Consider the following 23,460-nt stretch of genomic DNA (forward strand, 5'->3'; position numbering starts at 1 on the left):
AGCTAGCTTGATTATTTTCACCTTTGGAGCTCTGGTGTCCTGTCCCCAGCTGGCTAGAGCTGTTATTGGGTATATAAGTCTAGGAGTCCATTCAGTTTTCTTGTATGAATTCAGCTCAGGTTTCCAGGTAGCTGATATCAAGTGTGTGGTACAGGCTGTGTCCTACAGTCTTAGAGGGGCAGGGGTGATTGGCATATATACCGGTATCTGATTGCAGCAGGGGGTCACGCTCTGAACAAGGCAGGGGGCTGAGAACTGACCCCCAAGTGTCTCTGAGGAAAACACATCTTTGTTCCCTAGAACGTGCGGGTGGGTGGGCTCTGTAGAGGGACCATGGGCACCCAAAGTTTTTGTTGTAAGGACTGGTAGGTACCATTTATCCCTGAACCCCTGTGGTGGGTGGCTGGGCTGACCAAGTGGAGCCACCAGTCCTTAGGTCCCTGTTGTGGGTAGGCGAGGACCTTGTTTAAAAGGCAAAGCAATGTCAAATGTCAAATACCTACCTCTCCACCGTACCGCTGAAATGGTTGGAGTTTGCCAACAAGGGCCTATTCTCCCGAAATAGGCCCACACAGGTCCATGCAGAAGGGAAAGGTGCAAAAGGTCCACAGACGGTTTATGCCTGGACAGGAGCCACTTCTGTCCTGAGCTCCCCCAGTAAATGGAGCTAGCAAATTACCTTTTCCCCCCAGTTGCAAATTTTTTCCTTCCCCAAGGCCAGGAGGATGGCTCCAGGTGCTCAGCAGGGTCTACCTCAGGCCCAGAGATTCAGCTGCTGAAGCCGGCTTGGGGGTGGGGGGGGCGCGGTAAAATATACACAAGTACTTAGCTTTTGCCGAGAGTGACCTTCTCCTCCGGGTCTGGAGGTGTGAGTGGGCTGTGTGGCTGGCTGCTTCTCCCTGAGGAAACTGCTGCCGAACACTAGTACCAGCCCGCTGCTGCTGCCACCGCCGCCGCCACTCCAGGAATGGTGTCTGAGGGCTCCCCGCGATTCAGGGCCGGTAACTCCTCTCCGCTTCTGAACGGTGTCTTCCTCCCCCTGCCCCTCAGTTTGTTGTCTAAGCTTGCCTTTGATGCTCAGGGCTCCCAGCTCGTCACAAATATACTCGTTTCACTTGTTTTTTCAGGTCTTTGTTGTAAAGAGGGCTGGACGGAAGCTGCCATCTTGGCTCCGCCTCGGAAGTGGACATTTTGAATCCCAAACTCATGTGAGAACATGTCTGAGCTTACAAATCCTCATAGGGAGACATTTTCACCTTCCCAGAGCCCAGATAGTCTCCCTACACTAGTGAATGGATTTTTGTCTAAAAAAATTTTTTTTTTGTCTAGTCCACCCTTTACTGAAGGTGTAGTCCTTTGAAAGTCTACTTTTTCAGTTCCAGCTCTTTGCTTTCCTTAGGCCCAAGGCACTGTCTCCTGCCTTTACACAGCTATTAAAACCTAAACACCTTACTTAGATAACCAAGTTGCTCCCACCCCACCCACCAAAAAAAAAAAAACCAAACATGTTGCTGTCCAGTTGATTCCGACTCATAGTGACCCTATAGGACAGAGTAGAACTGCTCCATATGGTTTCCAAGGAGCGCCAGGTGGAATTGAACTGCTGATCTTTTGGTTAGCAGCCATAGCGCTTAACCACTACACCACCAGGGTTACACACCCAGAGTGACTAAAACTTCAACTCCCACTAAATGCTCTGGTTTTCGGTTTTCTGCTTTGTATTTTGACCCCTGCTGATTTCCTTTACTTAATTGCTAGCTTGGTTGTACATTTAAAAAGATTTTATATTTTGTTCTGTATTTATAAGTGTTTTGTAGTTTGGGAGGGCTTTTAGGTTATTTTGTCCATCACATTACTGGAAATGGACAACAAAGATTATTTTAAAAGGAAAATACTCTTAGGATTTCAGGCAGCCTGGGCTTAGATGTTAATTATTTAAGAAGGCCAGCCCTTTCTTTCATAGAAGAATGTAAATGGATTTTTTCCTGCCCTGTTTGTTTCATCATCTTGAAATATTTTTGCTTGCTTAAAAAAGAAAAAATAATCAAATTACCAGTTTTGTGATTTTTGTTGCCTCTTTTCTTTTTTACCCCAATCTTTGCACATTTGGAGTCCCTGGGTGGTGTAAAACAGTTAACATTCTCAGCTGCTAACTGAAAACTTGGAGATTCAGTCTATCCAGAGGGGTCTTGGAAGAAAAGCTTGGTGATCTACTTCTGAAAAATGAGCCATTGAAAACCCTGTGAAGCACAGGTCTACTCTGACACACATGAGGTCGCCATGAGTTGGAGCTGATTCAATGGCAACTGGTTACTGGTTTGGCACATTTGGCACAATACTAGATTTCTTGCCAGTTTCCTGAAAAGGACTATATAGTGAGGGTGAGATGAAGGCTACATATCACATGCATGCCTCTATATTGTGGATGTGTCATTTTTAATATGAGAAAATTGATCAGATTAATGATTCTCGACTTTTTTTGGTGAGCTCTGGTACAAAAATAAAACCTGCTTTGCAGGCTTTTTGGAAAGGAGAGAGTAATTTATCTCCTTTCACATCTTTTAGGAATGAACAAGTGATATAATATGGATAAAGAGCAGGCTTTAAATGGAAGAATCTTGAATAGTTGGTCATCCTCATTTTTTTCTCTTACTTCACACATTTAGTCATCAAAATCTGGCCTATCTAAGAATTACATTTCTGCCTTAAAAATCTACCACATCTCTACTTCAAGTCTTGGCCTTTTCCAGTCTTCCACATTGATGTGTTTATGATTTTCCTAAAACACATGTCCTTAAAATATTTCAGAGATTCCCTATCACCTTCAAAATAAAATCCAAATTTCTTAGCATGACATAGCCATATAATTTGTGTCTACTTTGTAATTCTTATCTGCAAAGATTCTCTAATATATACCTTGTGTTTAAGTTGTACCAACACTTCCCCAAATTCTACATATTCTTATTAGGCCTGACTTTCTGGTTTTAATGAAAATATTGATAAGTTTGCTTCCATTAAAGCTAGGAAAGTTAATTTAATAAATTCTGTTTTGGGTACAAATAATACATTTAAACTTAAAATAATGCTGTGACTTGTAATAATCTACTTTTCAATTTTTCAATATTTTTTCAACTGCTTTAATATTCTGGAAAAAATTAACCATCAAAAAATACATAAAAATGTATATAAGACCTAGATGAAATGGTCAAATTCCTAGCCACACATAAACTTCCTGCATCGACTCAAGTAGAAAAACAAAATCTCAACAAACCCGTATCAAGTGAGAAGATCGAATTAGTAATCAAAAACCTCCCAACAGAGAAAAGTCCTGGACCAGATGGCTTCACTGAGGAATTCTACCAAACGTTGATAGCAGCAACCCCAATCCTTCTTAAACTTTTCCAAAAAATAGGAGGGAATATGTCCTAACTCATTCTATGAGGCCAGCATTACCCTGATAATGCCCAAAGACACCACATGAAAAGAAAACTGCATACCAATATCCCTTATGAATATAGATGCAAAAATCCTCAACAAAATACTAGCAAGCCAAATCCAGCAGCATATTAAGAGAATTATACATCACGACCATGGGGGATTTATCCCAAGGATGCAATGCTGGTTCAACATAGGAAAATCAATCAATGTAATAAACCACATTAAAAGAACAGAGGAAAAGAACTACCCAATCATCTCAATCGATACAGAGAAGGCATTTTGACAAAGTCCAACACCCTCTCATGATAAAAACACTAAACAAGCAAGGAACAGAAGGGAAATTCTTCAATCTGATAAAGAGCATTTGTGAAAAACCCATTGCTAACATCACGCTCAGTGGAAAAAGACTAATAGATATCCCCTTAAGATCAGGAACAAGACTCACAACTGCTATTCGATATTGTACTGAAAGTTCCATTGTTATTATTAGTTGCCATCAAGTCGATTCCATCTCTGTACCCCATGTGTACAGAGCAGAACTGTGCTCCATAGCGTTTTCAAGGCTGTGACCTTTCAGAAGCAGATTGCCACTCTTGTCTCCTGAAGCACCTCTGGGTAAGTTCAAACCACCAGCCTTTTGTCTAGCAGTCAAGTGCTTAACTGTATGACCCAGACATCCACTGAAAGTTGTAGCCAAAGCAATTAGGCAAGAAATAAAAGGTATCCAAATTGAGAATGCAGAAGTAAGTAAAACTATCCCTATTCACAGATGACATGATCCTATGCATAAAAAGATCCCAAAATCCACAAAGAACTCAGCAAAGTGGCAAAATACAAGATCAGCACACAAAAATAGTTGGATTTTGTGAGTAGCATCTGGGGTCTTAAAAGCTTGTTAGTGGCCATCTAAGATGCATCTATTGGTCCCATCCCATCTGGAGCAAAGGAGAATGAAGAAGATCAAAGACACAAGGAAAATATTAGCCCAAAGGACTAAAGGACCACATGAATCAGAGACTTCATCAGCCTGAAACCAGAACTAGATGGTGCTCAGCTACCACCAACAACCACACTGACAGGGATCACAACAGAGTGTCCCGGACAGAGCAGGAGAAAAATGTAGAACAGAATTCAAATTCACGTAAAAAGACCAGACTTACTGGTCTGACAGAGACTAGAGGAACTCCTGAAACTATGGTCCCTGGACGCTCTGCTAACCCAGAACTGAAACCATTCCTGAAGCCCACTTTTCAGACAAAGATTACAGGCGTATAAAACAAAATATAACACACTTGAGGAATGTGCTTCTTAGTTCAATCAAATACATGAGGCCAGATGGGCAGCTCCTGTCCAAAATCAGGATGAGAAAGCAAGAAGGGACAGGAATCGAACAAATGAACACAAGGAGCTTGGGGTGGAAAAATGTTCACCTGTGTTTTATTGACTATGGGAAGGCATTCAACTGTGTGGATCATGACAAATTATGGATGATATTGCAAAGAATGAGAATTCCAGAGCACTTAATTGTGCTCATGACGAACCTGTACATAGACCAATAGGAAGTCGCTCAAACAGAACAAGGGGATATTGTATGGTTTAAAATCAGGAAAGCTGTGTGTCAGGGTTGTACCTTTCACCATATTTATTCAGTCTGTATGCTGTGCAAATAATGGGAGAAACTGGACTATATGAAGAAGACTAGGACATCAAGATTGGAGGAAGACTCATTAACAACCTGCGTTATGCAGATGACACAACCTTTCTTGCTGAAAGTGAAGAGGATTTGAAGCACTTACTGATGAAGATCAAAGACCACAGCCTTCAGTATGGATTGCACCTCAACATAAAGAAAACAAAAATCCTCGTAAATGGACCAATAAGCAACATCATGATAAAGAGAGAAAAGATTGAAGTTGTCAAGCATTTCATTTTATTTGGTTCCACAATCAATGCCCATGGAAGCAGCAGTCAAGAAATCAAATGACGTATTGCATTGGGCAAATCTGCTGCAAAAGACCTCTTTAAAGTGTTGAAAAGCAAAGATGTCACTTTGAGGACTAAGGTGTGCCTGACCTAAGCCATAGTATTTTCAATCCCCTCATATGCATGGTGTCATGGATTGAATTGTGTCCTCCCAAATATGTGTGTCAACTTGGTTAGGCCATGATTCCCAGTATTGTGTGGTTGTCCTCCATTTTGTGATTGTAATTTTATGCTAAAGAGGATTAGGGTGAAATTTTAATACCACCCTTACTCAGTTCACTTCCCTGATCCAAGGTAAAGGGAGTTTCCCTGGGGTGTGGCCTGCACCACCTTTTATCTCTCAAGAGATAAAAGGAAAGGGAAGCAAGCAGAGAATTGGGGACCTCATACCACCAAGAAAGCAGCACCAGGAGCAGAGCGCATCCTTTGGACGCGGGATGCCTGCACCTGAGAAGCTCCTCGACCTGGGGAAGGCTTCCTCCAGAGCTGACAGAGAAAGCCTTCCCCTGGAGCAGACGCCCTGAATTTGGACTTGTAACCTAGTAGACTGTTGGGAAATAAACTTCTCTTTGTTAAAGCCATCCACTTGTGGTATTTCTGTTATGGCAGCACTAGATGACTAAGACACATGGGAAGGCTGGACAATGAATAAGGAAGACTGAAGAAGAATTGATGAATTTGGATTACAGTGTTGGCAAAGAATATTGAATATACCATGAGCTGCCAGAGAAACAAACAAGTCTGTCTTGGAAGAAGTACAGCCAGAATGCTCCTTAGAAGCAAGGATGGCGAGGCTGCGTCTTACATACTTTGGACAAGTTATCAGGAGGGACCAGTCCCTGGAGAGTAGAGAGTCAGTGAAAAAGAGGAAGACCCTCTATAAGATGGATTGACACAGTGACTGCAACAATGGGCTCAAACATAGCTATCTATGATTGTGAGGATGTCTCAGGACCGGGCAGTGTTTTGTTCTGTTGTATATAGGGTTGCTATGAGTTGGAACCAACTCGAGGGCACCTAACAAGAACACAACTTAACAACCAAAAGATAAAGAACCCAATCAAAAAATGGCAAAGGACTTGACTAGGCATTTCACTAAAGAAGATAACCAAATGACTGATAAACACATGAAAATATGTTCGTCAGTAGTCGTTGTTGTTGCATGCTGTGTAGTTGATTCCAACTTAGAGTGACCTGATATGACAGAGAACTGCCCCGTAGGGTTTCCTAGGCTGTATTTAGGGAGATGCAAGTCAAAACTACAATGAGGAATCACTTCAGACCCACTAGGATGGCTATAACCTAAAAAAAAAAAACGGAAAACAGTAGGTGTTGGCGAGGATTGAAGAAATTGGGATCCTCATCCATTGCTGCTGGGATTGTAAAATGTTATGACTGCTGTGGAAAATAGTTTTGGGGTTCCTAAAAAAAGTTAAAGATAGAATTACCATATGATCCAGCAATTCCCCCCCTAGGTATATACCCAAAAAATTGAAAGCAGGAATGCGAACAGATACTTGTATACCAATGTGCATTGCAGCACTATTCACAATAGCCAAAAGGTGGAAACCACCCAAGTGTCCACCAAGAGACGAATGGATAAACAAAATGTGGTACATACATACAATGGAATATCATTCAGCCAGAAAGAGAAATTAAGTTCTAACATGCTACAACTTGAGTGAGCCTTGAAAACAGTATGCTGAGTAAAATAAGTCAGTCACAAAGGGACAAATATTGTATGAACTCACTTATATGAAATATCTTGTTGTTAGTTGCCATTGAGTCAGCTCCAACTTAACAGCAACCCCATGTATAACAGTATGAAGTGTTGCAAAGTCCTGCAGTGTATAATGACCAAAGTTTATTAGTGGTTACCAATGGTGGGTGAGCAGGAGGGAAAAAGGAGTCCCCTCATTGCTTAGGGGACACAGAGCTTCTGTTAAGGGTGATGGAAAAATTTAGAAAGGCGTAGTGGTGATGGTTGAACAACATGATGAATATGATTATTGCCACTGAATTGTACATGTAAAAAATGTTGAAATGGGAAATGTTTTGTTACACATATATCTACCACAATAAAAATTGTATATGAAGCACACATTTTCCCTTTTGCCTCAGGCTTCATTCAGACTCAGTATGGCACTGTTACTGATCCTCTTTATATAAAATTTTGATATTTTGTTCATCATAGTTTTTTTTAATTTTTATTGTGCTTTAAGTGCATGTTTATAAATCAAGTCAGTCTCTCATACAAAAATTTATATACACCTTGCTATATATTCCTAATTGCTCTCCCCCTAATGATACAGCACACTCCTTCCCTCCACTCTGTATTTTCATGTCCATTCTGCCAGCTTCTAACCCCCTCTGCTCTCTCATCTCCGCCCCAGACAGGAGATGCCAACATAGTCTCATGTGTCTACCCGATCCAAGAAGCTCATTCTTCACCAGTATCATTTTCTATGTCATAGTCCAGTCCAATCCCTGTCTGAAGAGTTGGCTTTGGGAATGGCTCCTGTCTTGGGCTAACAGAAGGTCTGGGGACCATGACCTCCGGGGTCCTTTTAGTCTCAGTCAGACCATTAAATCTGGTCTTTTTACGAGAATTTGGGATCTGCATCCCATTGCTCTCCTGCTCCCTCAGGGGCTCTCTGATGCACTCCCTGTCAGGGCAGTCATCAGTTGTAGCCGGGCACCACCTAGCTCTTCTGGTCTCAGGCTGATGTAATCTCATGTTTAGGTGGCCCTTTCTGTCTCTTGGGCTCATAATTCCCTTGTGTCTTTGGTATTTTTCATTCCCCTTTGCTCTAGGTGGGTTGAGACCCATTGATGCATCTTAGATGGCCGCTTGCTAGCGTTTAAGACCCCAGATGTCACTCTCCAAAGTGGGATGCAGAATGTTTTCTTAATAGAATTTATCATGCCAATTGATTTAGATGTCCCCTGAAACCATGGTCCCCAAACCCCTGCCCCTGCTACACTGGCCTTAGAAGCATTCAGTTTATTCAGGAAACTTGATTGCTTTTAGTTTAGTCCAGTTGTGGTGACCTTGCCTGTATTGTGTGTTGTCTTTCCCTTCACCTAAAGTAGTTCTTATCTACTATGTAATTAGCGAATACCCCTCTCTCTCCCTCCCTCCCTCCCCCGTCTCGTAACCATCAAGGAATATTTTCTTCTCTCTTTAAACTATTTCTCAAGTTCTTATAATAGTGGTCTTATATAATATTTGTCCTTTTGCAACTGACTAATTTCACTCAGCATAATGCCTTCCAGATTCTTCCATATTATGAAATGTTTCACAGATTCATCATTGCTCTTTATCAATGCATAGTATTCCATTGTGTGAATATACCATAATTTATTTATCTATTCATCCGTTCATGGGCACCTTGGCTGCTTCCATCTTTTTGCTATTGTAAACAGTGCTGCAACGAACATAACCAAAAAACCCAAAAACCAAACCTATTGCCATCGAGTCAATTCTGACTCATATGAGCAACGAACATGGGTGTGCATATATCTGTTCGTGTAAAGGCTCTTAATTCTTTAGGATATATTCCAAGGAATGGGATTGCTGGATCATATGGTAATTCTATTTCTAGTTTTTTAAGGAAAAACCAAATCAATTTCCAAAGTGATCGTACCATTTGACATTCCCACCAGCAGTGTATAAGTTATAAGTGTTCCAGTTTCTCCACAACCTCTTCAACATTTATTATTTTGTGTTTTTTGGATTAATGCCAGCCTTGTTGGAGTGAGATGGAATCTCATTGTAGTTTTGATTTGCATTTCTCTAATGGCTAATGATCGTGAGTATAATGATCGTGAGTCTGTGCTCATGTATCTGTTAGCTATCTGAATGTCTTCTTTAGTGAAGTGCCTGCTCATATCCTTTGCCCATTTTTTAATTGGTTTATTTGTCCTTTTGTAGTTGAGTTTTTGCAGGATCATGTAGCTTTTAGAGATCAGGTGCTGATTGGAAATGTCATAGCTAAAAACTTTTTCCCAGTCTGTAGCTAATTTTTTTACTCTTTTGATGAAGTCTTTGGATGAGCATAGGTGTTTGATTTTTAGGAGTGTTCATCATAGATTAAAAAAAAAATTTTGTACTTTAGATGAAGGTTTACAGAACAAACTACTTTCTCATTAAACAATTAGTACACATTGTTTTTTGACATTGGCTAACAACCCCACAACATGTCAACACTCTCCCTTCTCGACCTTGGGTTCCCTGTTACCAGCCTTCCTATCCCCTCCTGCCTTCTAGTCCTTGCCCCTGGGCTGGTGTGCCCCTTCAGTCTCGTTTTGTCTTATGGGTCTGTCTAATCTTTGGATGAAGGGTGAACTTTGGGAGTGACTTCATTACTGAGCTAAAAAGGTGTCCAGTGGCCATACTCTCAGGATTTCTCCAGTTCCTGTCAGGCCAGTAAGTATGGTCTTTTTCTGTGAGCTAGAATTTTGTTCTACATTTCTCTCCAGCTCTGTCTGGGACCCTCTACTGTGATCCCTCTCAGAGCAGTCAGTGGTGTAGCTGAGCACCATCTAGTTGCACTGGACTCAGTCTGGTGGAGGTGGTGGTAGATGTGGTCCAATATCATCATAGATTTTTGCATTAATTTTTATTTTAAAAATATTACATTAAAAATGTTATTTATATTGATTACTGAATATTTTGACACCCCCTTAAATTTTGCACGAGGTGAGTGCCTCACTTGCCCCCCCCCCGCCCCCGCCCAGTCCTAGCCCTGCTTGAGGTTCTTGGAGATATAAATTATCTATTTGAGAGTAGTGGGCATATTAAAGTATTGTAGTTGCAGTAAAGGGTTTTTACTCCTGGAAGTGGCTTCCATCAAGCCTCCCTACATTCTAGTACAGAGTTCTATTGTGTGGAGAAATTTTATTAGTTTTTAAAATAATATTTATTTTTTGAATATGTAATATGTTTACATGATTTAAAATTCAAAAGGCATAAAGATATATACTAAAACATCTCCTTCCCACTCCCTCCATCCCCCAGCCAACGCATCCCCTCCCCAGAGGCAACCAATGTTAACAATATCCCAGAGCTAATTTATGCTTATTCAAGCCAAGATGTATACATATAGTTTTATCCCCTTTTTCCTTAAAAGGTTACATACTGTGTTTGAATCTTGCTTTTTAAAATTTAAGAATGTGTATTGGAGCTCATTCCATATCCGTACATAAAGAGGTTCCTCATAACCCAGACTTTCTGGACCATGGGGACTGATTCCTTGAAAATGTTGCCCTGAGATAACCTTTAAACCTTCAACCAAAAATATCCCCTGAAGTCTTCTTTAAACCATACAAAAAGTTAGCTTATTTAGTAGAGAATGTTTGCCTTGAACTAGTGCTCTTTTGAAGAACTATCTATGTGTGATCAAATTGCCTGCAGCAACTTGAAAGATTAGATAGGAATCTTCCGTAGCGGTGAGTTCATGCTAATGGGGGAGGAACAATTTGGAAAAGGAGAGCGAAATGGTTGCATAACTTGAAGAATGTAATCAATGTCACTAAATTGTACATGTAGAGATTATTGAATTGATGTATGTTTTGCAGTATATACATTCAACAATAAAAAAATGAATTAAAAGAAAGTTTCTCACTCTTTTTTCTGATACTTAAAACTACTTTTTTTCTTGTGCTTTAGATGAAGATTTACAGAGCAAATTAGTCTCTCATTAAACAATTAATACATATGTTGTTTTGTGGCATTGGCTGCCAACCCCGTGACGCATCAACACTCTCCTCGACTTTGGGTTCTCCATTTCCATTCGTCCAGCTTTCCTGTCCCCTTCTGCCTTCTTGTCCTTGCGCCTGGACTGGTATGCCCATTTACTCTTATATACATGGTTGAGCGATGTGTGTTATTGTTTGTTTTATGGGCCTATCTAATCTCTGGCTGAAGGGTGAACCTCAGGAGTGACCTCAGTACTGAATTAAAAGGGTGTCTGGGCAGGGAGCACAACAGAGAACCCCTGAGGGAGCAGGAGATCAGTGGGATGTAGACCCAAATTCTCACAAAAAGACCATACTTAATGGTCTGACTGAGACTAGAGGAATCCCAGCGGTCATGGTCCCCAAACCTTCTGTTGGCCCAGGACAGGAACCATTCCCGAAGACAACTCATCAGACATGGAAGGGACTGGACAGTGTGTAGGAGAGAGATGCTGATGAAGAGTGAGCTACTTGTATCAGGTGGACACGTGAGACTGTGTTGGCATCTCCTGTCTGGAGGGGGGATGGGAGGATAGAGAGGGTTGGAAGCTGGCAAAATTGTCACGAAAGGAGAGACTGGAAGGGCTGACTCATTAGGGGGAGAGCAAGTGGGAGTATGGAGTAAGGTGTATATAAACTTATATGTGACAGACTGACTTGATTTGTAAACGTTCACTTGAAGCTCAATAAAAATTAAAAAAAACTATAAAATGAATATTACTTCAAATAAAAGTTATTTTAATGTCAAAAAAAAGGGTGTCTAGGGGCCATACTTCCGAGGTTTCTCCAGTCTCTGTCAGACCAGTAAGTCTAGTGTTTGTGTGTGTGTGTGTGTGTGTGTGAGAGAGAGAGAGAGAGAGAATTCTGTTCTACATTTTTCTCCAGCTCTCTCCAGTACCGTCTATTTTGATCCCTGTCAGAGCAGTCGGTGGTGGTAGCCAGGTACCATCTAGTTGTGCTGTACTCAATCTGGTGGAAGCTGTAGTACTTGTGGCCCATTCGTCCTTTGAACTAATTTTTCCCTTGTGTCTTTGGTTTTCTTCATTTTCGCTTGCTCCCGATGGAGTGGGACCAGTGGAGTATCTTGGATGGCCGCTCATAGGCTCTTAAGACCCCAGACGCTACTCATCAAAGTAGGATGTAGAACATTTTCTTTATAAACCTTGTTTTTTGTTTTTATATAGCTGTATAGTTTCCCACTGTAGGAACATAATTTATTTAACCGTTATCTTATTGAGAGACAGGTTGTTTCCAGTCCTTTTCTATTGCAGACAATGCTACAGTGAAAAACCTCATTTATGTCATTTTGTACATGTGTGAGTATATCTGTAGTACGAATTTCTAGAAGCCAGATTTCTGGGATGGAAGGTTTGCACATTTGTAATTTGGTAGGTATTGCTAAACTGCTGACTGTGGAGGTGGAACCAATTTACACTCCCACCAATAATATAAGGTAGTACCTATTTGCTCTGCCGGTCTGATATGTGAGAGATAGTTTTCCGTTCTGGGTTTTGTGTCAAGTGTGGAAGCTTGATGAAACCTCAAGAATAAAGGCCTAAGGGGGGATATCAGTAATTAATATATCATAAGGAAGGGAATCTACCACCCATCTGTCAGTTTGTCCTACTCTAGTGGCTTTTAAGGAACTGTGCCACTGGTATTTTAAATACCAGCAGTGTCACCCATGGCGGACAAGTTTCAGCGGAGCTTCCAGACTTAAGACAGAGTAGGAAGAAAGGCTTGGCGATGTACTTCCAAATATTAGCAAATGAAAACTCTATGGATCACAACAGAACATTATCCAATAGAGTGCTGAAGATGCATCCCCTAGGTTGGAAGGTACTACACAATGGCTGCAACAAAGGACTCAAACATACCATTGATCGCGAAGATGGTGCAGGACCGTGCAATGTTTTGTTGTTATACATAAGGTCTCCGTGAGTTGGAACTGACTTGACAGCAACTAACAACAACAAAGGAAGGGAATATAAACCAGAGTCAACTGTTGGAAATTTGTAAAATCTATAACCTTTGCAATTTCCCCATATTTATCGTTTGTGTTTTCACATGTCTATTTCCCCATAGTGATTAAAAGCAAAACCCTTAAAATAGTACGGGCCTACGTGCTTGTCTTGAGAAGGGAAATGGGGTGAATTAGGGATAATAGTTAATCTTGATGGGAAGAAAAACCCCAGTGTTGGCAGCTCCTAAGAAGGAAAGCTGATTACATCCCTGGGACCTACCTGAGGAAGAGAAAAAGAAAGTGCTTGACAAATAAGGCCCGGGTCTTTTGACCTTGTGGTGTATCCTGCCACACAAGGATAATGAAGAATAGCCTTTCAGAAAAGAATTAAGCAGTGTTAATAATGTTTACTTCAAAGTGATGAGATACATAGCCATGTCACGACCATATTAGATTTTTAGTTTGAATAACCCTGGTCTAGTACATCAGGTCAGTCATGTCATATAGTAAATGGTTTAAGCCTCAAGGAAATAGCTACAAGTCTAAAGTTCAGTGTAACAAATACCGCAAGTCCCTGACTCCTTACTCTTTCCTTCTTTCCCTTTTTTGGTCTTTCTCTTCCTTCCTCCTTTCCGTATCAAAGTGCAGTGTTAAAACACAAATGATCATTTTTATCTTTTTTTTGCTTGGCTTATTTATAAATTTTTGTCAAAAGTTTGTAAAACATTATAGTTGTGAGTGATCTTTTAAGTATTTCTGACTTTAGGGTATGGTATGTTCCTTAAATGGGGGGGCAATAAACAATTCCAGGGGTTACCCAGACCCCAGAGCTATAGAGCTAGGTATGGATAGGCTTTTGTGCAAGTTCTTCTCTGTAGCACATTCAACCTGATCAACTGTTAACCTTCTTCTTCCTGGTCGCTTCTGCCCTTTGAGCCTCAAAGCAACCTCTCATTAGCACATTATTATTCTATATCCTACCTCTTTTCTTACTATCATCTGTTTTCCTCCTTTCCACTTTACTCCAGACTCCTTTCTCTCACTACTCCCCCATGTTTCAAATACGTTCCCTCTTCCCCATCTCCACTTCTACTATCTAAATTAATTTCTGCATTAAAAAATAAAACCCCATTGCCAAATAAAGAACAATGATGAATCTGCGAAGCATCTCAAAACATGGAGGAATCTGGAGTGCATTCTGCTGAGTGAAATCAGTCAATCACAAAAGGACAAACATTGTATGAGGCCACAGCTATAAAAACTCAGGAAAAGGTTTAAAGAAAAAGAAACAATATTTGATGGTTACGAAGGAGGGGAGGAGTGGGAGGGAAAAACACTGAATAGACAAAGGTAAGTGGCAATTCGGAAACCCTGGTGGCGTAGTGGTTAAGTGCTATGGCTGCTAACCAAAAGGTCAGCAGTTTGAATCTGCCAGGTGCTGCTTTGAAACTCTGTGGGGCAGTTCTCCTGTCCCCTATAGGGTCGCTATGAGTCGGAATCGACTCGATGGCAGCGGGTTTGTTTTTTGTTGGTTTTAAGTGGTAATTTGGTGAAGGTTAAGGCAGTACACAATACTGGGGAAGCCAGCAAACTTTGTACAAGGCAAGGTCATGGAAGCTCCGTAGACACATTCAAACTCCCTGAGGGACCAAATTGCTGGGCTGAGGGCTGTGGGGACCATGGTCTCGGGGAATATCTAGCTCAATTGGCATAACATAGTGTATAAAGAAAATGTTCTACATTCTACTTTGGTGAGTTGCGTTTGGGGTCTTAAAAGCCTATGAGTGGCCATCTAGGATACGCCACTGGTCTCACCCCTTCGGGAGCAAAGGACAATGAAGAAAGCTAAAGATAGAAGGGAAAGATTAGTCCAAAGAACTAATGGACTACATCTACCACGGCCTCCACCTCTACCTCTTAACCATCTACAGTACAACCAGATGGTGCCCGGCTACCACCACTGACTGCTTTGACAGGGATTGCAATAGAGGGTCCCGGACAGAGCTGGGGAAAAATGTAGAACAAAATTCTAGTTCACAGAAAAAGCCCATACTTACTGGCCTGACAGGAACTGGAGAAATCCTGAGAGTATGGCCACTGGACACCCTTTTAGCTTAGTAATGAAGTCATTCCCGAAGTTCACCCTTCGTCCAAAGATTAGACAGGCCCATAAAACAAAACGAGACTAAAGAGGCACACCAGCCCAGGGGCAAGGACTAGAAGGCAGGAGGGGATAGGAAAGCTGGCAATAGGGAACCCAAGATAGAGAAGGGAGAGTGTTGACATGTTGTGGGGTTGTTAGCCAATGTCATAAAACAATGTGTAATAATTGTTTATTGAGAAAGTAGTTTGTTATATAAACCTTCATCTAAAGTACAATAAAAAAAAAAAAAAACATTGCCATTGAGTTGATTCTGACAAATAGCGACCCTATAGGACAGAGTAGAACTGCCCCAAAGAGTTTCCAAGGAGCGACTGGTGGACCTGAACTGCCAACCTTTTGGTTAGCAGCCGAGCTCTTAACCACTTCGCCATCAGGGCTTCCCAATTCTCCATGTTTTTTTTTTAAATAATATTTTATTGTATTTTTGGAGAAGGGTTTACACAGAAGTTTAGATTCCCATTCAACAATTTCTACACAAGTTGTTCAGTGACATTGGTTACATTCTTCACAATGTATGAACATTCTCATTATTTCCATTCTGCTTGTTCGTTTTTCATTAATCTAGTTTCCCTGCCCCCTCACATTCTCATCTTTGTTTAAAGTAATTGTTGATCCTTTGGTCTCCATAGTTTCTTGTCTGAACTGGTAAAATGCCCTTATTACTGTTCTTTCTGCCTTAATCCAACCTCCATACAGCTGCAAAGGTGATCTTTCTAAATGCATATGTGAGAATAAGGGGAGAACTTTTACTTTATACAATTCTGTAATGTTTTAAGGAGCCCTGGTGGTGAAGTGGTTAAGAGCTCAGATGCTAACCAAAAGGTTGGTGGTTCAACTCCACCAGCTGCTCCTTGGAAACCCTATGGGACAGTTCTGTTCTGTCGTATAGGGTTGCTATTAGTCAGAATCAACTTGATGGGAATGGGGTTTTTTTTTGTATTGTTTTAATAAAAAGTGCAGACCTCATTATGTCATTCCACTGTTTAAAATCCTCCAATAGCTTCCCGTTGATTGCAGGATAAAACCCCAAATTCTTACTATTATATGCTCCATTAGCTCTGCCACTTCATCAATTGATCAACTTTTTATGACGTGATTTCCTGTTTTTCTCCTGTTCTCTCAGACAATGACTCTACCAGGGTTATCAGAGATGCTCAATTCTGAATAATAGTAATAAATAATAGCTACCTCTTAACCATCTACAGTGTGCAAAGTACTGTATATGTTACCTCATTTTACAACCCTGCAAGGTAGGTTATTACCATCTCAGTTTTATTAACTGAGGATCAAAGAGGTTAGTGATGTCCCTAAGGTCACAGAGGTATTGGCAGGCAGGATTTGAACCCAGTTCTGCCTGATTCTAAAATTTGAGCCCTCTCTAGTATGCGTTCCAGTGGTTATGATCAAGCCCCTTAAACAAACATCGCTTCCCATCTTTACATCAGGAGGCAGTTTATTGTAGTAGTTTCGATCATGAGCTCTGGAGTCAGACTGCCTGGATTCAAATTCCAGCTCTAACATTGTTAGCTGTTAACCTTGGACAAGTTACTTCTCTGAGCCTCAGCTTCTCTATATGTGAAATGGGTATGGTGATAATAGTTACTCTCATAGAGTTGTAAGAACTTTAAAAAGATGATCCATGTAAAATACTTAGAAAATATGTGGCCGATGTGTGCATACCATCAATGAAACACAGCTATGGTTATCGTTATACAGTAGTCTCCGACTTATGATGGGGCTCTGTTCCGATGACTCCATCATAAGTTGGTTCTGATGTAAGTCGAATACATTTTTTTTGTTTTCATTATTCTTGCCTTTTATTACCAGTATCAATATAAATCATAATGTTGAACATCTGAGTATGATGTTGCCGCTGTTGCTGTTAGGTGCTGTGGAGTTGGTGCCGACTCCTAGCGACCCTACAGGACAGGGTAGAACTACCCCATAGGATTTCCAAGGAGCAGCTGGTGGATTCCCACTACCAGCGTTTTTGGTTAGCAGCTGACCTCTTAACCACTGTGCCACCAGGGCTCCCTGAGAATGATAACATCAGCAAATTACACACTGCAACATTGTATGCAGTACATATTACTAACGATAAGATGTAAAAAAAACAAAAGACAGTCCTAAGTGTGGTTCACTGTAACTTGAATATGTCGTAAGTCGGGGATTGCCTACCGTATTGCAGATACATCTAAAAATTCTCTGGGCCCCGTGGAGCTCCTGATCGGTACGTCTGAATCCTGGTTTGCCACATCTTATTTGTCCCTTCCATGTATTTCTGTGTAATAGAAGCTCCCATCACTTTATTGCATAGGCGTGGCCTTTTTGAGAGTGACTTTTACAAGATACAGGTTTAGACTTACAACACAATTTTTATTAGTTCATACTTTAAATGGCTAATTGTTCAAACGCTGCTCTCTTGTTACAGTGTTGAAGAATGTAATGGTTTAATTGCCAAATTGCCTTAGCATTTCTTATTTAAGTACTAAAGATAGTAATTTTTTTTTCAAGCACAGTTTCTATCTTTTTTCCCATGTGCAGTGGTCAGCTCTACCTTGCTTGCCTTCATAGTGGGACCTCACTGTGGCCAGAGTAACATCCTGGTGTATACTCTTACCAGCTCTTTTGCTGGCTCACTTTGCGTCCTGTGTCAAAGGTTTGGGCATTGCCTTGAAGCTGTTGATTTTAGGGACCCTACTTACAAAACCAGCCCCAGGCTGGATACTCTTGCTTTGTCTTGTGATTTACATAAGCATTCAAATTAACTATCTGAACAAGGGCTTAGTGTGATGTCGGTAGTCTTTCCCAGGTATTGTCCTTTTCACTACTGTAGTCATGACCTGCCCTGCTATTGTTTTCAAGGGATGACAGCATATGGCCCTCAACAACCGTCTGTGGTTTCCTTACCATAGTTTTTGGCCTTTTTTTTTTTTCCAAGCCTTTCGAGGGGTCTCTCTTGGTCCTGACTTGTTGCCCTTTCACTTGAGATCAATAAGCCTAAACAATGCCCTTACTACTCCATAGATTTTAAAGTGAAGTGCACCAAACCTTTCCCCATCTTTTGAGTCCAGAAGATGCCAACGAAAATAATGCTAAAGGAGATTATGAAGTATCTCAAGAGAAGCACTATTAGGTGGTCTTTGGAATAAAAACTCTCTAGGCCAAGACTTTTTAAGATGTCAATGAGGATAACTGGTTTTTTAAAAAAGGGCCATCAATTGCTTTCCATTATCCCACGCAAAAACTATATGGGGCTTATTGACTTGTTACAAGCTCCTTATTAAAATTTATTATCATCAACAAACATGAAGTTCTTGCTTGATTTCTTTTTTATCTGTTATCACTAATGTTAGTTCCTGAACTCACTGGACAGAGACGTTAGGGATAGTCTTATTCCTGGTAAAACCCTAAAGGTCCTAAGACAGTGCTTTAGGCATCACTGGGGAGTGTGGGGGAGCCCTGGTGGTGTAGTGGTTAAGAGCTCAGGCCACTAACCAAAATGTCAGCAGTTTGAATCCACCAGCTGCTCCTTGGAAACTCTATGGGGCAGTTCTACTCTGTTCTATAGGGTCACTGAGTCAACTCGACGGCAATGGGTTTTAACAGGGGAGTGAGTGTGTAAGGAGAGAACGCAGGCAGGGCCCCAGTTACCCCCACTACCGGAGCAGCTTCACTTTTCTATTTTATGTATTAGGCTTCTAAGTAAGGTTTCATCTCAGGAAAAGGGGCTGTTAACAATTCTTTTGTTTTACAGTCTAGTCTTGAGTTTTCTACCTTGAATAATTGGAACGAAGACTTTGAATGCCATTAAGGCTGACAGCACTAGCTTTCTATCCAGGTACCGAAAACTAATTTGAGATTGATGAAAAGAAAAAAGTCATAATGGTTGTTCTGGTAGTCAACAACCTCCTGAGGACAAGGGCAAATGTTTGGTGCTCAAATATATTGCATGAACGTGACAGATCCTGTTTCTCACGGTGTATATTATTAGCTCAGCAAGCAATAACACTGTAAAAGAAGACATTTCAGTGTGTGTCTCACTGCAACAAGAATGCTTTCATACTAAGTTAAATTAATAAGAAGGAAAAGACTCAAGAGCCTTCCTTCATGACTTGAAGTTTTACATGAACACATTAAATTTTGGAGCGAAAAAATTAACGAAGGCATACAGATACACAGTATATGCCAAAAAAACCAGAAACCTGATTTCTCTGGGCTTCAAAATGCCATTGTTTTTATTACTACTACATTTCTCTGACCTCATTTCTTAGCATTCTCCTTACTCACTTCACTCCTGCCATACTGACCTTTTGGCTGTTCTACAGGGCATACAGCCCCCACCTTGGGGCCTTCGGATGGGCTGTCACCTCTCCTGAGATGATGTTCCCCAGACATACCCACGTGGCTTGGCCACTTGACTTTCAGGTTTCTGCTGAAATGCCACCTTCCCAAGGAAGTCACCTCTAACCATCTTATATAAAACAACTACCTCACGCATACATTCCCTTACTCTGCTTTTTCTCCATAGCACTCAGTATTGACAGATTTACGTTTATTGCCTGTTCCTGCTCACGAGCCGGGGTCAGGGGGCAAGGACGGGGACTTTCTTTTGTGTACTGCTGAATCCCTGGCACCAAAAACAGTGCCTGGCACAGAGTAAGCCCTCAAATGTGTTTTCACCATGATTTAAAAAAAAATTCTTTGTAGTGCTTATATGGGGAAAAGCTAAATAGGGACTTGAGACTTCTAGAATGTTTTATTTCCCCAACTTTCATGAATTTGCACTAGAGGCTCAGAACAAGTGCATCCATTTTAGGTCTATACTCCAATCTACTAGGATTTGAAGTAAGAAGAGGGGAATCCAGTCAATATGATCTCTTTACGGCACTCAGGGACTTAACTGTCAGCATTGACTTCCTTCCCTCCCCATCTCATCTCAAGGTTCTTTTTTTTTTCTCATAAAATGGTCAGGGATCCATGGAATACTGTGTTATGCCTTACACAGACCAGGCACCTAGACTGACTGAATTTCAGCCTTATAACCAGCCCACGCTAAATCTCTCCGGGTTGCAGGCGATAACCAAAATAGAAATCCTTCTCGATCAGAGCTGAATCTGTAGAAGCTTTTATTTCAATGATCAAAAGAATGCAGGTAATAGAATCTATAGTAATTAACATTAGGCATGCACCTCTACCTGAAACTGCTGTTAGTTTTTGACTGGCCTAAATCTTTATGACTAATTTAGGCACATCTTTAACTTTTCTGTACCCTGAAATACAGGGGAAGTTAACTTCTTCCTTGTGGCAGTCTACTAATGTGAATTACCTTCACTGGCTTGATTCCTTTATAACTAAAAGCCTCTAGACTCTCAGGCTGCCTGTACTGCCTCCAGAGGCCATACTTTATATAGGTCTTTAAGTAAGTCATAGTATAGGGGAGGGAGATAATCTAGAAAGTGAAGTGTACAGTCTGAATGCTCCATAGGTTTTTTTCCCAGCACTGATAGTCTAATACTAGATAAGGAGGCCTGGAGTTACAGTAGCAAATTACTCTCCCGCCCCACCACAGCTGTCCTTTCTGCTACAAATATGACTATCAGCCTCCCCAGTAATATGAAATGAATCCACACAAATGACAGATTTTTACCTATGTGGTCCCACTATCAAATTATAGAAAGCAGTTCCACTCTCAAATTATAGGAAGCAGTTAACGGGACTTTGAAAAAAGCACAGTCCCACATACAGTAATATGCATCTGGTAGAGTTTTCCATTCATCTGTCAATTATTTTCACAATATTAGCATTAAAAAACACAACCAAATACACATATGACCTTCAAACCACACACACACAAAATTGGTCTTTGTTCATTCTCAGATGACACGATGTCCCCAAAGTGAAAAAAGGTGGAAACCAATTCCCCGGTAGCCTTTTCTTCAACCTTCCCATCTACAGGTCTTCATTTCTTGAACTACCTTCCTTCTCCGAAGAGGTAATGCTGAGATCAGTCAGAAAGGCTTTCTGAGAAGACTGGCTTGGATTTCTGGGTCTGTTCCAGTCGATTCAAGATGAATTGGCTTGTATCAATGAAGCGCTCAACGCAGTTCACAAAACAGGCCTCAGCCCGACTGTCCAACTTTGGCCCAGGCTTGTCCATGCACTTCTCCTGCTCAGGACAAGATACAGAATCACAAAGGGAACTTGGGGGTGGGGAGAGTTACTTATTGATTAGAGGAAAAACTTCACCTAAAATAGAATCTGATGTTAATAATGTTAACACCTGGCAACTTACCAGGTGTCCAGCAATTTTCTACAGACTTACATTAAATTTTCACAACAACCCTATGGAATAAATAGTACAGTTCCTGCAAAAGCCGGAACCTGAATAAGGCAGAAACCTGTCAAAGAAGAAAAACTCAAGTATTTTCTACTAATAGAGAGCAACAGAAAAGTGATAAGACTGCACCCCGTCAAAGGCAGAAAACTTGCAAGACCTGGAAAAACAAGGCGGTCCCGCTGAGTTCTGGCTCTCACAGGTTTCACTGTATCATTAATCCTCATTTTACAAAGTGAGAAACTGTAGCACAGAGATAATTTGCCCAAAAGCATAGCCAGGAAATGGTGGAGCTGAGATATTACAAAGCTGAAAATGGCAAAATACAAGTGAAGTAGCACTTCACTGAGTTTGGGTATAACCCTAGTTCTGCTTGCATTAAATGCCTTCAAGTTAACTGCAGAAAAAAAGGGTGAAAGGATTAATCACTGCAGCAAGACAGCCTAAAACTTACCAGAGGAAAAAAATCCATGACCTGAGATTCTGTAACCTTGTCTGCTTAAGCCAAAAGTTCTTGAATCCTCTCAAAATGAGTGGTCCATAGCTTACAGGTTCTTAAAGGGTCCTTAACCACCACACCCCCTCCTGAACCAAATATCAAGAATCAAAGCACTCTGGTCCAAGGCAGACCAGAGTCAAGTAGACATTTGTTAAGGGGGCATGGTCCTGCCATACCATAAGTTTATGGGAAAAGGAATTATGGAAACCGATTACTGTATATAGTTCAAATGAATTTCCTTCATTCTTCTCTGTGTACACAAGCTTCAGACCCTCCAACTCCAAGGGAAGTTATCCTTGGCCTCTGGATTCTGTGGGCAGCGTACCGACCGTCCTCGACAGCCAACAGAACACTTTGATCCCAAGTTGCAAATGCCTTCCACCCTTTTGCCAAAGTCCTCTCACGGAGCACACTCACTTCCTCAACCTTCAGACCTGAGACAGCCTGGCGTTACACAACAATCCAACAAGAAAGGCATGTAAGTGTGTAGTTGGGAGAGATTACGCCACTTTTATAGTTAGTGGCCTAGAGCCACTCATTTCTCACGGGGGGGGGCGGTTAGGGCAACTGGGTAATCGAGGTAAACCTCGGGGAGTCCACAAAGAGCAGATTCACTGACTCCCCGGGACTTCGGCTTCTAAAATTAAAATTCCAGTGCTACGGGCTCTGGTCAGGCTTGGTGATCAGCACTAGTCAGCTTCTACCTCAGGTGCCCAAAAGTGTTGGGTGGGACAGCGGCATAAGTTTTCTTTGATTCACAGTCCTCTGCACCTCAAAACCGAGGTCCGGAATGACAGTCCCCTGAGAAGTGGAGTCACCCCTTCTCTCTTCCAGCTCGGCTTGTGGAACCCGGGGAAACCAAAGCGGTGCTGCTGGGTCCGCCCCCTCCCTGAATCCCCGACGTCATAGCGGGTCCCGTGGGGTAAGGGCAAAGGGAAAGTGGGTAAAAGTGTCCAGGTCCCAGCCCCAGGGTCCTCACCCAACAAAGTTCAGTCATCTGGTGTACCAGCTGCTGAAAGCGCTGCTTCTGCGTCTCCACCTCGATGAAATGCTGCAACTGCGGGTCCACGGTGCCCAGACCCGCCGCGGAGGAAGACGAGGGAGAATCCATCCCAGCGCGGCCACGCGTGCCGAGACCAACCCCGCACCAACTCACCGACCTTCACGTGTCTCCGCGACGGAACCGGAACCACAACCGGCCGGCTCAGGGCCCGCCCCCATACGCGCACTGCGCCTGCGCGAGGCAGCCCGTCAGGCCGCTCGGTTGGCTTCGCGTGGCCGCAGGCTTTGTCTCTGCTGTTGGCCGGGGAGGACCCGCGTTCCGCCCCCGCTGCGCC

General features: G+C 41.8%; 1 protein-coding gene across 1 annotated transcript; it reads right to left on the minus strand.

Moving 5' to 3' along the window:
* Nucleotides 1-20,392: 20,392 nt before the first annotated feature.
* TIMM8A (translocase of inner mitochondrial membrane 8A) lies at nucleotides 20,393-23,323 on the minus strand. Its single transcript, XM_003422041.4, has 2 exons — nucleotides 23,103-23,323; nucleotides 20,393-21,456 (listed from the first exon to the last, which is right to left on the minus strand). The coding sequence occupies exons 1-2, from the start codon at nucleotides 23,232-23,234 to the stop codon at nucleotides 21,295-21,297; spliced, it is 294 nt and encodes a 97-aa protein (XP_003422089.1). The 5' UTR covers nucleotides 23,235-23,323; the 3' UTR covers nucleotides 20,393-21,294.
* Between the last annotated feature and the right edge of the window lie 137 nt (nucleotides 23,324-23,460).

This window comes from Loxodonta africana, chromosome X, assembly GCF_030014295.1.
Source record: "Loxodonta africana isolate mLoxAfr1 chromosome X, mLoxAfr1.hap2, whole genome shotgun sequence".
Lineage (NCBI taxonomy): Eukaryota > Metazoa > Chordata > Mammalia > Proboscidea > Elephantidae > Loxodonta > Loxodonta africana.